Source organism: Glandiceps talaboti, chromosome 1, assembly GCF_964340395.1.
Source record: "Glandiceps talaboti chromosome 1, keGlaTala1.1, whole genome shotgun sequence".
Classification (NCBI taxonomy): Eukaryota; Metazoa; Hemichordata; class Enteropneusta; family Spengelidae; genus Glandiceps; species Glandiceps talaboti.
In genome coordinates, this window is record NC_135549.1 from 34901399 (window position 1) to 34914714 (window position 13316).

At 35.1% G+C, this 13316-nt stretch overlaps 1 protein-coding gene across 1 annotated transcript in view; it reads right to left on the minus strand.

Moving 5' to 3' along the window:
- Positions 1-13316, minus strand: part of LOC144436070 (vezatin-like) — a 135712-nt gene that overhangs the window by 82423 nt on the left and 39973 nt on the right. Inside the window, exon 3 of the mRNA XM_078124739.1 lies at positions 8815-8892. Coding sequence (XP_077980865.1) covers positions 8815-8892 — 78 coding nt within the window. The remainder of the gene's footprint in view (positions 1-8814; positions 8893-13316) is intronic.

The window sequence follows — 13316 nt, forward strand, 5'->3', positions numbered from 1 at the left end:
AAGGTGGTAAAATATTGTACTTTTATATTATAGTCACCATTTTACAAATATTCTATTTTTACCCCTAATTTTCCATATTAATATTAAACCCAATCAACTTGTCTTGAACAAACTTATATCTGCTCATCCCAAGAAAGCCCATATATTCCTATTCACCTCACCACATTATATGATGCTGTATTTGACACTGGGGAGGCAATTTTTTGGATGTGTCATAAAGAGAGGACAAAGGGGCTTTGTGTTTGAAAATGTACTACTACTAGTTATATATGCCTTCTAAAGTAAGACAGTTATGCACAGTTCTGTGTTGTAAGTGTTGGCTAAATCTCTTAGTGCAGTGTGGCCTGTGATAATTTGAATACAGGGTTTGTATACTACGAGTAAAACAAAATTCCAGTACTTTCAAGGGGATTTTCGTCAGCTTTCCAGGGATATTTGTATTAATATATATATTAAATTTAACAAATACATGTATATGATTCATGTACCTTATGCTTGTCATACTGATCGAGACGAGTAATTTATTTGAAATGAATGTGATTGAAAATAAAAAAATAAAGAATGTGATGGAAAATGTTCAGTCACAAAAATTAATGCATATGGTGATGTAAAAATACGTAAGACCAAACTGAGAAAACAGGAACTTGAAATATGTTATATTCTAATATATTTGAACATAAATTTCCTTTCAGAAAACAGCTTAGAGATACCTAATTGTCTGGACAACACAAACCATGGATAAATCCACCAGAGATAAATCCACCTTTTCCAGCTGTCCCTCCAGATCATCCAAAGTGAAAAAGGAGTGAGTGATCACAATTTTCCAGAAGAGTTTGTCCAGTATGTAAGAAGATGACAATATGAAGATCTATGCTTCATAAAGACTGAAACTCAAAGAACATAAAAGGCACCATGACAGCTAGCAATGGAGCAACAAGCAGGCTATCACCAAGCAAATGATAACCATAGTACATAGTAACAACAGAAGATTCCAGTAATAATTTTAGGCATCAGGGAACATTCATTAAAATATTGGAAGAGATGCCATACATGACTGGGAACCTTTACTCTTTCTGCAGGACACACTAGTACTGTTAAGTAACTGCACAAAGTCAAAGACAAGTCATCTGGAATTTACAATGACATCAAATTTTAAACAAAAAAAAACAGAGTTCAGCCAAGGACTATTTTTAAGCAAATCTATCTGCTATTTGACCAATTTAATACTTATGTTCAGAGAGGTATTTCAAAACTTTGTGTTTCTAAACATACATTTTTCAGTAAATAAAAGTTTAAAAGGATGAAAGTTTGGTTTTTGTTTAGTCTTAACAAAATTCTTTTTCTTGTCTCAAGAACTCATTTTCCAGAATATTCTTGGGACATTAATTCATTTTCTAAGTCTAGAAAGTGTGTAGAAATTCAATGCTGGCCTATAGAAACCTATGCGCTGACCTATAGACACCTATAGGCTGACATATAGACATCTATAGGCTGGCCTATAGAAACCTATAGGCTGACCTATAGCTGTCTATAGCCTGACCTATAGACATATATAGGCTGGCCTATAGAAACCTATAGGCTGACCTATAGATGTCTATAGGCTGACCTATAGATGTATATAGGCTGACCTATAGACATCTATAGGTTGACCTATAGAAACTTTTAGGCTGACTTATAGATGTCTATAGGCTGACCTATAGAAACCTATAGATACCTATAGACTGGCCTATAGAAACCTATAGGCTGACCTATAGACATCTATAGGCTGGCCTATAGAAACCGATAGGCTGGCCTATAGAAACCCATAGGCTGGCCTATAGGAACCTATAGGCTAGCCTATAGAAACCTATAGGCTGGCCTATAGAAACCTATAGATACCTATAGACTGGCCTATAGAAACCTATAGGCTGACCTATAGACATCTATAGGCTGGCCTATAGAAACCTATAGGCTGGTCTATAGGAACCTATAGGCTAGCCTATAGAAACCTATAGGCTGGCCTATAGAAACTTATAGGCTGACCTATAGACATCTATAGGCTGGCCTATAGAAACCTATAGGCTGGCCTATAGGAACCTATAGGCTAGCCTATAGAAACCTATAGGCTGGCCTATAGAAACCTATAGATACCTATAGACTGGCCTATAGAAACCTATAGGCTGACCTATAGACATCTATAGGCTGGCCTACAGAAACCTATAGGCTGGCCTATAGAAACCTATAGGTAAAACATCCCAATTCTCTATAGGATCATATAGGCCGGCCTATAGACATGTCTATAGGCTGCCTATAGGATATTTCTGTAAGGGATCAACTGTACGTTACTATGTCAACCTACAGGCTACATGGAATTATAGACTGTCTATCAACTGTACGTTACTATGTCAACCTACAGGCTACATGGAATCATACTCTGTCTATCAACTGTATGCTACTATGTCAACCTACAGGCTACATGGAATCATAGAATGTCTATCAAATGTACATTACAATGTCAACCTACAGGGTACACGGAAGCATAGACTGACTATCAACTGTACGTTACTATGTCAACCTACAGGCTACATGGAATCATACTCTGTCTATCAACTGTATGCTACTATGTCAACCTACAGGCTACATGGAATCATAGAATGTCTATCAAATGTACATTACAATGTCAACCTACAGGGTACACGGAAGCATAGACTGACTATCAACTGTACGTTACAATGTCACCCTACAGACTACATGGAATCATAGACTGTCTATCAACTGTATGTTACAATGTCAACCTACAGGCTACATGGAATCATAGACTGCCTATCAACTGTACGTTACAATGTCAACCTACAGGCTACATGGAATCATAGACTGCCTATCAACTGTACGTTACAATGTCAACCTACAGGCTACATGGAATCATAGACTGTCTATCAACTGTATGTTACAATGTCAACCTACAGGCTACATGGAATCATAGACTGCCTATCAACTGTATGTTACAATGTCAACCTACAGGCTACATGGAATCATAGACTGCCTATCAACTGTATGTTACAATGTCAACCTACAGGCTACATGGAATCATAGACTGTCTATCAACTGTATGTTACAATGTCAACCTACAGGCTACATGGAATCATAGACTGCCTATCAACTGTACGTTACAATGTTAACCTACAGGCTACACGGAATCATAGACTGTCTATCAACTGTACGTTACAATGTCAACCTACAGGCTACATGGAATAATAGAGTGTGTATCAACTGTACGTTACAATGTCAACCTACAGGTTACATGGAATCACAGATTGTCTATCAACTGTACATTACAATGTCAACTTACAGACTACATGGAATTATAGACTGTCTATGATTTATACTTGATCATGATCATGCTATACAATACCAGTATGTTGGTGTTACTATCTCAAGACGTTCTGCTAACAAATTGGTATGGAGAGCATAGTAGCACAAACACAGGCCTACCAGTACTCTAGTCCTTAATTTCCTCTTTATACTTGTTAAGTTTTCTTTGGAAATTCACCAGGAAATTTTAGTACACCACTTTTTCTCTTTTTTCTTTTCTCTAAATTCAATGTGTGAGCATACAGAAAACAGGCTGAATTGTGGGATATCTCACTCACTGTGGCGTATTCATCATATACACTTAGTCATCCATATTTCAGTTGTCCATTTACATCAATATTTTATTTTTTCACAGGAAAATGAAACCAAATACTATTTATGTAGAAAAACCTTACTTCACATAAGATACAAACACAGGAATTATTAAATTACAAATGAGTAAACACTCTTTTTTTAACAGCTTCCTTCTTCCAATTTTTCTTTTTTTGGCATTATCTGCAAAATACAAATTAAAACTTATTTTAATCCATTAAAATGGTATTCCCTGACATGACAAATACACAATCACAATTTAATACATATTAATATATATTTATATATATGTCACTTTATTGTACTTAATGGCCATCGGCCCAAAATACAACGGAAATTCACACATAATCAAATAAAATGTCACAATCTTCAGAAAGTATCATTTACTTCTTTTCTCAAAGATAGTGCATGGTAAAGAAAAACAGCGAGTTTTTGGATTGTATCACTGTCTTCAGAACATATGATTTGTATGAACTTTGTATAGGAAGGAGGAGTAAAAGTAACGTGGTATGTACGTCCTTCTATATTGATTTAAAAAAAATTACATTTTAGTAGGAAATGAAATACATAAAGGGGTACATGTATATACTTATTAAAATCTAATAGTCATTACAATGAAATATATAAAGGGGTATATGTATATACTTAATATATTTAAATCTAAAAGTCATTACAATGAAATACATAATGTGGTATCTGTATATACTTATTTAAATCTAATACTCATTACATTGAAATACATAAAGGGGTGCCTTTAAAATGGCAGTCACTGTCAAAAACCATTCTGACTAAATACTCTCCCCCGGTGTGTTATTCCTTACCCAGGACCTACACCGTAACTATACAGATACAGACAGATAAAGGGGTACATGTATATACTTATTTAAATCTAATAGTCATTACAATGAAATATATAAAGGGGTACATGTATATACTTATTTAAATCTAATAGTCATTACAATGAAATATATAAAGGGGTACATGTATATACTTATTTAAATCTAATAGTCATTACAATGAAATATATAAAGGGGTATATGTATATACTTATTTAAATCTAATAGTCATTACAATGAAATATATAAAGGGGCACATGTATATACTTATTTAAATCTAATAGTCATTACAATGAAATATATAAAGGGGTACATGTATATACTTATTTAAATCTAATAGTCATTACAATGAAATATATAAAGGGGTACATGTATATACTTATTTAAATCTAATAGTCATTACAATGAAATATATAAAGGGGTACATGTATATACTTATTTAAATCTAATAGTCATTACAATGAAATATATAAAGGGGCACATGTATATACTTATTTAAATCTAATAGTCATTACAATGAAATATATAAAGGGGTACATGTATATACTTATTTAAATCTAATAGTCATTACAATGAAATATATAAAGGGGTATATGTATATACTTATTTAAATCTAATAGTCATTCAAATGAAATACATAAAGGGGTATATGTATATACTTAATATTTAAATCTAATAGTCATTACAATGAAATATATAAAGGGGTATATGTATATACTTATTTAAATCCAATCTAACAGTCATTGAATTCCAAAATTCAGAATACAGCATGATCCCTTAGGTTGGGGGTTGGGATTTCTGATCCCTTAGGTTGGGGGTGGGGATTTCTGATCCCCCAGGTTGGGGGTTGGGATTTCTGATCCCTTAGGTTGGGGGTGGGGATTTCTGATCCCTTAGGTTGGGGGTGGGGATTTCTGATCCCTTAGGTTGGGGGTGGGGATTTCTGATCCCTTAGGTTGGGGGTGGGGATTTCTGATCCCTTAGGTTGGGGGTGGGGATTTCTGATCCCTTAGGTTGGGGGTGGGGATTTCTGATCCCACAACATTATCCCCCAGGTTAGGGGTGGGGATTTCTGATCCCACAGCAGCTAATCTATTTATAATTTGCATAATATTAATGAAGTTTACCAACAATGATGTTTCATCTCGTGCTTTCACAGTTTTCACCTTTTCCAAACAACTATATGTTCATGTAGAAATGGACCCATGGTATAAACTTACAGTTCATTTTTTTTTTGAATTTTGATCTAAATTACAAATCTTTTAGTACAATAGATGTAATAAATTGATGTAATTATACACAATAATGTATTTCATCATGAGGAAAAGCAAGCATTGATTCCAAAAACCACATACTCAAAATTAAGATGTATTTACATTTGATCAAGTGATTACTACGCAACAAATTTGGAACACAGCAATGCAATTTATGATTGATTATGAGTGCCCTGTCAATATTCATATGGAGACAAGTACACCAGTGTACTCACTAGTCTGTAAGGTATGTCATGATGGGACGCCCTTACATATCAGTCAACCCCTCACATGAATGTAAAATTGAAACAATACAAACACCAGCAAACTTTAGAGTCAATTTGATAAGTATTCAAAATTAAGAAGTACTACATTTGATCAAGTGATTACTAGTTGGAAGACGGCAGTTGACCTAAAATAAAATCAAAACAAACCTCTGACAGTCAAAAACAATCTACGCAATAAATCTAGCACACAGATATGCAATTTAAGATCGATAGTGAGTACCCTGTCAATATTGACGTTGAGACAAGTACACCAGTGTATGTACTCACACAAATGTAAAATTCAAACAATATATGTTGATGAAAGTTTCAGTGTAAAATATTGACCAAGTTGTACACCAATCGGAGTGTATCAAACAAAGTAATCTCAACAACATAATCATATGCTTCCACCTTTACAACTTATTAAGACACGTTTATGACGGAAAGTCGCCCTTTGTTCGACTAAGTACATCCATTGCATTTCAAGTGGTAACCAGATTTAAACTGAATGCCTTCCGTAAAGGCAAAGTTTTGAGATTGTCGTTCCTACAGACAATTGTTGGAATACAACAGAACATATGCAGTAAGTTATTTTTTCTCATTGTTGCTATTTGCCCATTGCTGTTAGTGAAAAAAACTAATCATGAACTAGCCTATGACATCTGCCCAACATACACACTTGCTGTAAAGTACTAAATAAAAAGAACAGTAACTGCAAAGATAAGTAAATAGATTAAGATTTGTTGAGAATGTAAAAAAAAATAAGAGCATCGTCACACCACTTTAGCCACATTTCCTGACGTGAAACTACAGTGCAGCTAACATAAAACATCACCTGAGTGCGTGCATCACAAAAGGATCATTCTTGCACAATTGGGGTGCTAACCATGCATTGATGCACTGTTGTTGTTGCATCATCAAAGCATCTGCATGGAACAATGCTCGCATCTCTCATACAGAATAAACAGCACTTTATGCGCACATGCTTTGTGACTAGGTAATAATCATGTACTCTGCAATCTAGATTCAATGTTTATAATGAGATGCTGATGCATTGTTAACTTGATGTACCGTTAATGAGATGCTCTGTGGACACCTCAAAGGTGCAAATTGAATGCTGTTTACATACACTAATCCCCAAGAGCATTGTTCATGAAGTTTTCCAGCATAATGCTTTGAAGATGCAAGCACAGTTCATGCACAATCTCCCATTATGCTTGATCTGTACTGTATTTTCCCCTCTTTAGTGGCCTACAAAAATATGCCAATAACTTATCAAAACTAAAAGCTACATCAATAATATTTTCAGGACAAGTGCGCTTTGGTATTGCAAATGTATGTATCATATTATATTGAATTTGAAGCGTGCATTCTTGAGATATAGCCTAATTACCGAAAACTATTAATTATGTAAATTGCTCGTTAATATTTATGGGATGTTTACCGAAACCTAATCAGTTCTTGTCACTACCCTACAGAACACATGCAATAAATTTCATTTGAATTGAGGCAGTCATGTTTTAGAAAATGGTGATGAAGTCGCATGCACCACTTTAGACAACATTTCCTGACCAGAAACTATTTTTTTCTTTTTTGTGGCCTACCGAAAATATGCCAATAACTTATTAAAACTAAAAGCTACATTAGTAATATTTTTAGGACAGGTGTGCTTTGGTATCGCAAATGTATGTACCAAGTTATAATGAATTTGAAGTTTGCATTCTTGAGATATAGCTTAATTGCCAAAAACCATTAATTACATAAATTGCTCATTAATATTCATGAGGTTTTTACCAAAACCAAATCAGGTCTTGCCATTACCCTAATACGTCTACAAAATTTTGTTTGAATTGAGCAAGCCGTTATGGAGAAAACAATGACACAAACAGACAGACAGACAGACACACACACACACACACAGACAGACAGACAGACAGACTTCCACCCACTAAATACATCTCTTACTTACGGAAGAAAAAATATGGTAAATTTCGTGAAACAAAACACAAACGTCAACATCACAACAAATGATTATAGCACCAACCAAGACTCAAATCCTAAGTCTGCTCAATTTACTATGAAAATACGTTAATTTTTACTCACCAAAGGCATTCGCAATTGTGTCGTCAAGGCGTTGGTCACAATACGCGTGCTCATTATCATAAAGCTTGAAGTCTGCAACCCTGTTTCAAACAGACACTTATCGTTGAGGGAGCAAGATGCGTAGAATTCTATAGCATATTACATTGCTTGTTGTCTGCCATCAATGGTGTCTTACTTCAGTCTAATGGGCTGATTTCCAATATGGTGTCATCCACAATGCTCATTTAAATATTTTCAAAATTTTTCAAAAAATAGAAAAGTACATGTACTGACTTGAAATTAACAAATCTGCATAAGCTACCCTCTACACATACATGCCAGATATCAAAGTAATCTGACAAGTAGTATTTGAAAAGAAGTTTAAAATATCATTTTTGACAAAAAGCTTGAAAAATCCTGAAAATGGCACAGATGAACTTAGCATGAACAAATCTGAATAGCCTCCCCAAGGAACAGGCAGACCAAATATCATTTAGTTTTGGAGAAGAAGATGAAAATAAATAAAACTGACGGACAGACCACGACGACAGAGAATCAACCGAACACTAAAGCTCCGCTTAACTGCCGCTGACAGTGGAGCTATACATATATTGAACAGAATCAAAATGAATAGGTAAAGAGAGATATACAAAAAGATTATTTAGATTTGTATAGGTATAATGTCATTTTAAATTTTTTTTTACAAAAACTAACCACTTCTTGTTCAAGATTATGTTTTGATTTGTTACCATAGAAACCATAAAACTTCTCTTTCATCTTCAGAGACACAATCTACAAAAGAATCATAGTACATTGTATACATTTAACACAAAGAAGAATTCAAAGAGTGTTAGTAAGATGTGATCCCCCTTATGAAAATTAAATCATACCGAACTAGTGCTGCACAAGTGTGACACAATTTTCCTCTTAAATGCTGTGAAGCAAACACTGTGCAGGAACTGTTCAACTAGCCACACAGCTCTGCACAGTACAAAACCTGTTTGGGTACACACTGTGCAGCAAACAGTGCGGAACTGTGCAAAGCTGTGCATAACTGTGCTGCACAGTTTTAGAGCTGTGTGACCCTGTGCAGCTACTGATACATGAATAAACATACAAACAATTTAAGATGGCAGTTAGCTGAACAACCTTTCTTACCCAGTGTGACATTACTTTCTATAATTTTGCTCTTCAAATGAGTGTACTGGGTTATTTTTGAAATCAGAAAGTTCAAACAAGGTTAGACATGGTGAGAAGCTTTTTATTATGGTTATGACTTCAGACTCATTTTTAGCACTACTAAACTGATACGGTTCAGTAGTGCTATAGCCTCTATAGGCATGACATGAAGGGTCTGTCTGTCTGTTTGTCTGTCTGTCAATGTGTGTGGACATGTATGTGTGTGTGTAAACAACTTAAAGTCAACCAGATTTAAACTGAATGCTTACGGGAGGTAAGGGAATCACTAATTATGCAAATTACTCATTAAAGGTAAAAGTTGTATTAACAAAGTTCATAGGACAGGTGCGTATTATTATGGTTGATATATGTACCATATTATAATATTATATGAAATTTGAAGCTTGAATTTTTAAGATACAGCCAAGTTACCTAAAACCTTTAATTATGCAAAGTTTCCATTAAAACTGTAAGCTATGTCAACAGATTTTATAGGACATACCTGCTTTGTTATGGTTAATATTATGTACTAAATGATATTGAAATTCAAGTATGCATTCTTAAGATACATCCTAATTACTGAAAATAATTAATTATGCAAATTAGTCATTAACACTGTAAGGTACATCAACAAAGTTTATAGGGCTTTATAATATGGACTTTGTTATGTTTAATGTATGTAGTAAATTATACTGAAATTGAAGTATGCAGTCTTAAGATATAGCCTAACTACAGAAACTCATTAATTATACAAATCAGTCATTAACACTGTAAGGTACATCAACAAACTTTATAGGACATATGCGATTTGATAGATTTTTATTTACAAAAACGTATTTTTTTGCCATCAAAGACTGGCAAACTGAGACTGGTCTCAGATGGCAATTTGAGGTGGAAAAAACCCTGTCTAGCTGAGACTAGTGTCAGTTTGCCAGTCAAACCCGTCTAGCTGAGACTAGTGTCGGTTTGCCAGACAAACCCGTCTAGCTTAGACTAGTGTCAGTTTGCCAGACAAACCCGTCTAGCTGAGACTAGTGTCGGTTTGCCAGTCAAACCCGTCTAGCTTAGACTAGTGTCGGTTTGCCAGACAAACCCGTCTAGCTGAGACTAGTCTCAGTTTGCCAGACAAACCCGTCTAGCTGAGACTAGTCTCAGTTTGCAAAGAATCATGATCTGACACTACTCTCCCTCACACATGGCAAAAAATCTGTCTAGATGGCAAAAACAGGTTACAGGTACAGAACATTGTGCATCCATGTATAGAGTTACAGATTGTTCATGGCATCATGTGTCTTTGAAAAAGGCAAAATCACTGACACACCAATGAATAAGTGAACTCTGTTAGAACTTCCAAAGTTATAGCACGGAAGTATAACCAATGTAAGTGATACTTCCATGGTTAGAGTGTTTATGTTCTCAGGATTTAGATACTTGTTTGTGTTTGTATTGGAATCAGTATTGCCTTCCAATTACATTTCTTTTATTATTCTCTGTATATGGTGTCAACTGTTTCCTTTGTGTAGTTATAGCTGTCTGTGCTTTGTGTAGTGTACTACTGGTACATGTACTAGTAGCTATGTCATTACAGACGTGGAACATTGATGACATCAGTGACTGTGATGTAGCTTATAAAGTTGTAGATTCTATATGTAATGATGTTGTTAATATCATGTACGATTCATGTAAAAATGTCAAGTCTGACAATAATCATTGATATAAAGGGAGTTTCAAGAAAAAAAATTGGTGGAACAATGATTGTCTTATGACGTGAAATAGACAACGTTTTTTAATTTAATATTTGGAAATCTTGTGGCAGACCTCGTATAGGTCAAAATTATCTTTGCTACAAAGCAGCTAAAAAGGCATACCGGGTATAGATATACCTGTAAAAGAGCAATGAACAATACATGTAAGTTGAATGGTTTACCTCATTTGATCACTTCACTTTTAATATACTTGTCGATCTTCAAGAAAATTTTGAAACTGTATTCGAAAGTCGAAAAGTTGTTTACATCAAAATAATGATACCTGTATTAAACAGTTTTATGATCATTTCACCTGTAAATTTAGTACGTCAAGTTGCACTAGCGACGTTATATCTTCAGCCAAGGTAAAGGTTCATGAGAAATGTAACAATCTTAAGGATGTTGTTTTCTCTGATTTTGTTATGTCAGAATCAATGCTTGTTAAGTATGTTAAGAAACTTAGATCTGGCTGTTCGCCTGGTGCAGATGGAATTATGTCTGAACACTTGAAATATGCGATCAACTCTAAGATTATTTTTCACTTAAGTGTAATGTTTTCGATATGTTTTAAATTTGGTATTGTTCCTTTAACATTCACTAAAAGTCTGCTTGTACCACTGTTGAAGAAAGCCACATCGGACCCTTCGATACCAAAACATTACAGACTTTGACTTTGTCATGTACCTTTTCTAAGATTCTTGAACTGTATATACTTGATGTATCTGGACAACATGAATTTAGTGATTTACAGTTCGGCTTAATCCGGGCAGAGGAACAGCTACTGCAGCTGCACTTGCAAATTATCTTATTGTACCAAATGAGGGTCACCTGTTTACACTTGTTCTCTTGATGCAGAAGGAGCATTTGATGCTGTACCTCATGATATTTGGTTTATAAAGCAATGGATGTGATTCCTGATCATTGCTGGATGATGTTGGTATATTGGTACAGGCATATTACAATACAAATTAAATGGGTCGCTAGATTGAGCAAACCAGTTACGGTGCATGTGGTTACCCGTCAAGGGGGATTATCTTCCCCTTTGCTTTTTAATATGTTTTATCAAGGTTTACTTAATGAATTATCTGCATGTGTTGGTGGTATCAATATTAACAATATGTCTTTTAATGTTTTCTGTTATGCTGATGATTAAATGCTTGCCAGTTTGTCAGTTACTGGACTTCAAAATATGATTGACGTTGCACAGAGATATATTACTAATCATGGTTTACGATTTAATCTACAAATAACAGAATGTGTCATCTTCGGTCGTTGCACACTTAGTCCTCATCCATATTGGTTACTGGATGGTGTAAGACTTGCTCAGTGTGACAGCGTGAATTATTTAGGGGTTACGCTTTAATGTTCTAATCCAATCGAACACATTACGAATAGAATAAATGCATGCAGGAAGGCATTTTATGGATTTCAAAGTGATGGATTTAATAATTGTTCTTATAATAGTAATATGTTAGTTTACATTTGGAATGCTGCTATTAGACCAGTTTTAACATATGGTATTAACCATATTAACTGTGGCTGAAAAATGCAGGCAAAACTACTTAAAGGCTGCATTTGGCATTCATAAATATTGTAGAAGCACCCCATTTCTGAATGCAATTAATGTTGTCAATATTTAAGTTAGAAAATATTGATTAATTATGCATGAGCCTAGGCTAGTGGCGTGTATGAGGGCACCTATAGTGATTAGCATAATGTATGTGTCCAGTAGCTGCATATTTGCATAATTTATGCAGTAGTTACTCAGTCTCCAGAACTACAGCAGGTGGTATCAGTGGGTCCGGTAGTTTGAAAAATGGATGATATTAAGTCATTAGAATTAATAGAATCACCATTCGACATGTCAAATTTGTCTGGACAGACTCCAATGAGCGTTAGGCCAAAGGTTAAAGGCGGTAAAGGACGGGCAAAAGGTGGTGCGAAAATGCAGTACACCAGATCGTCCACAAAGATGGCCGCTAAGAAACGCGAGAAGGAGTGGGAAAGTCCATTAGACAGTGGAAGGAAAATACTGACTCAACATCTCCATCAAGAAGGGAAAACTTGCTGATGAATGAAACAGTGGCTCTGGAGAAGGAGATTGCGGATTTGGAAGAAAGTAAGCGTATGCAGGACCTCCAAAGGAAGTTGGATTATTTGAAAGTGAAAAGAGATGAATTTACTTCACTGAATAACATGGCGAACAGTCAGTACTGCCAACAGAGAGATGCTACGACCTACGGATCCGATTTTGTACGCCCTTACAGAAGTACACCAGCAGCGTATGGTTTC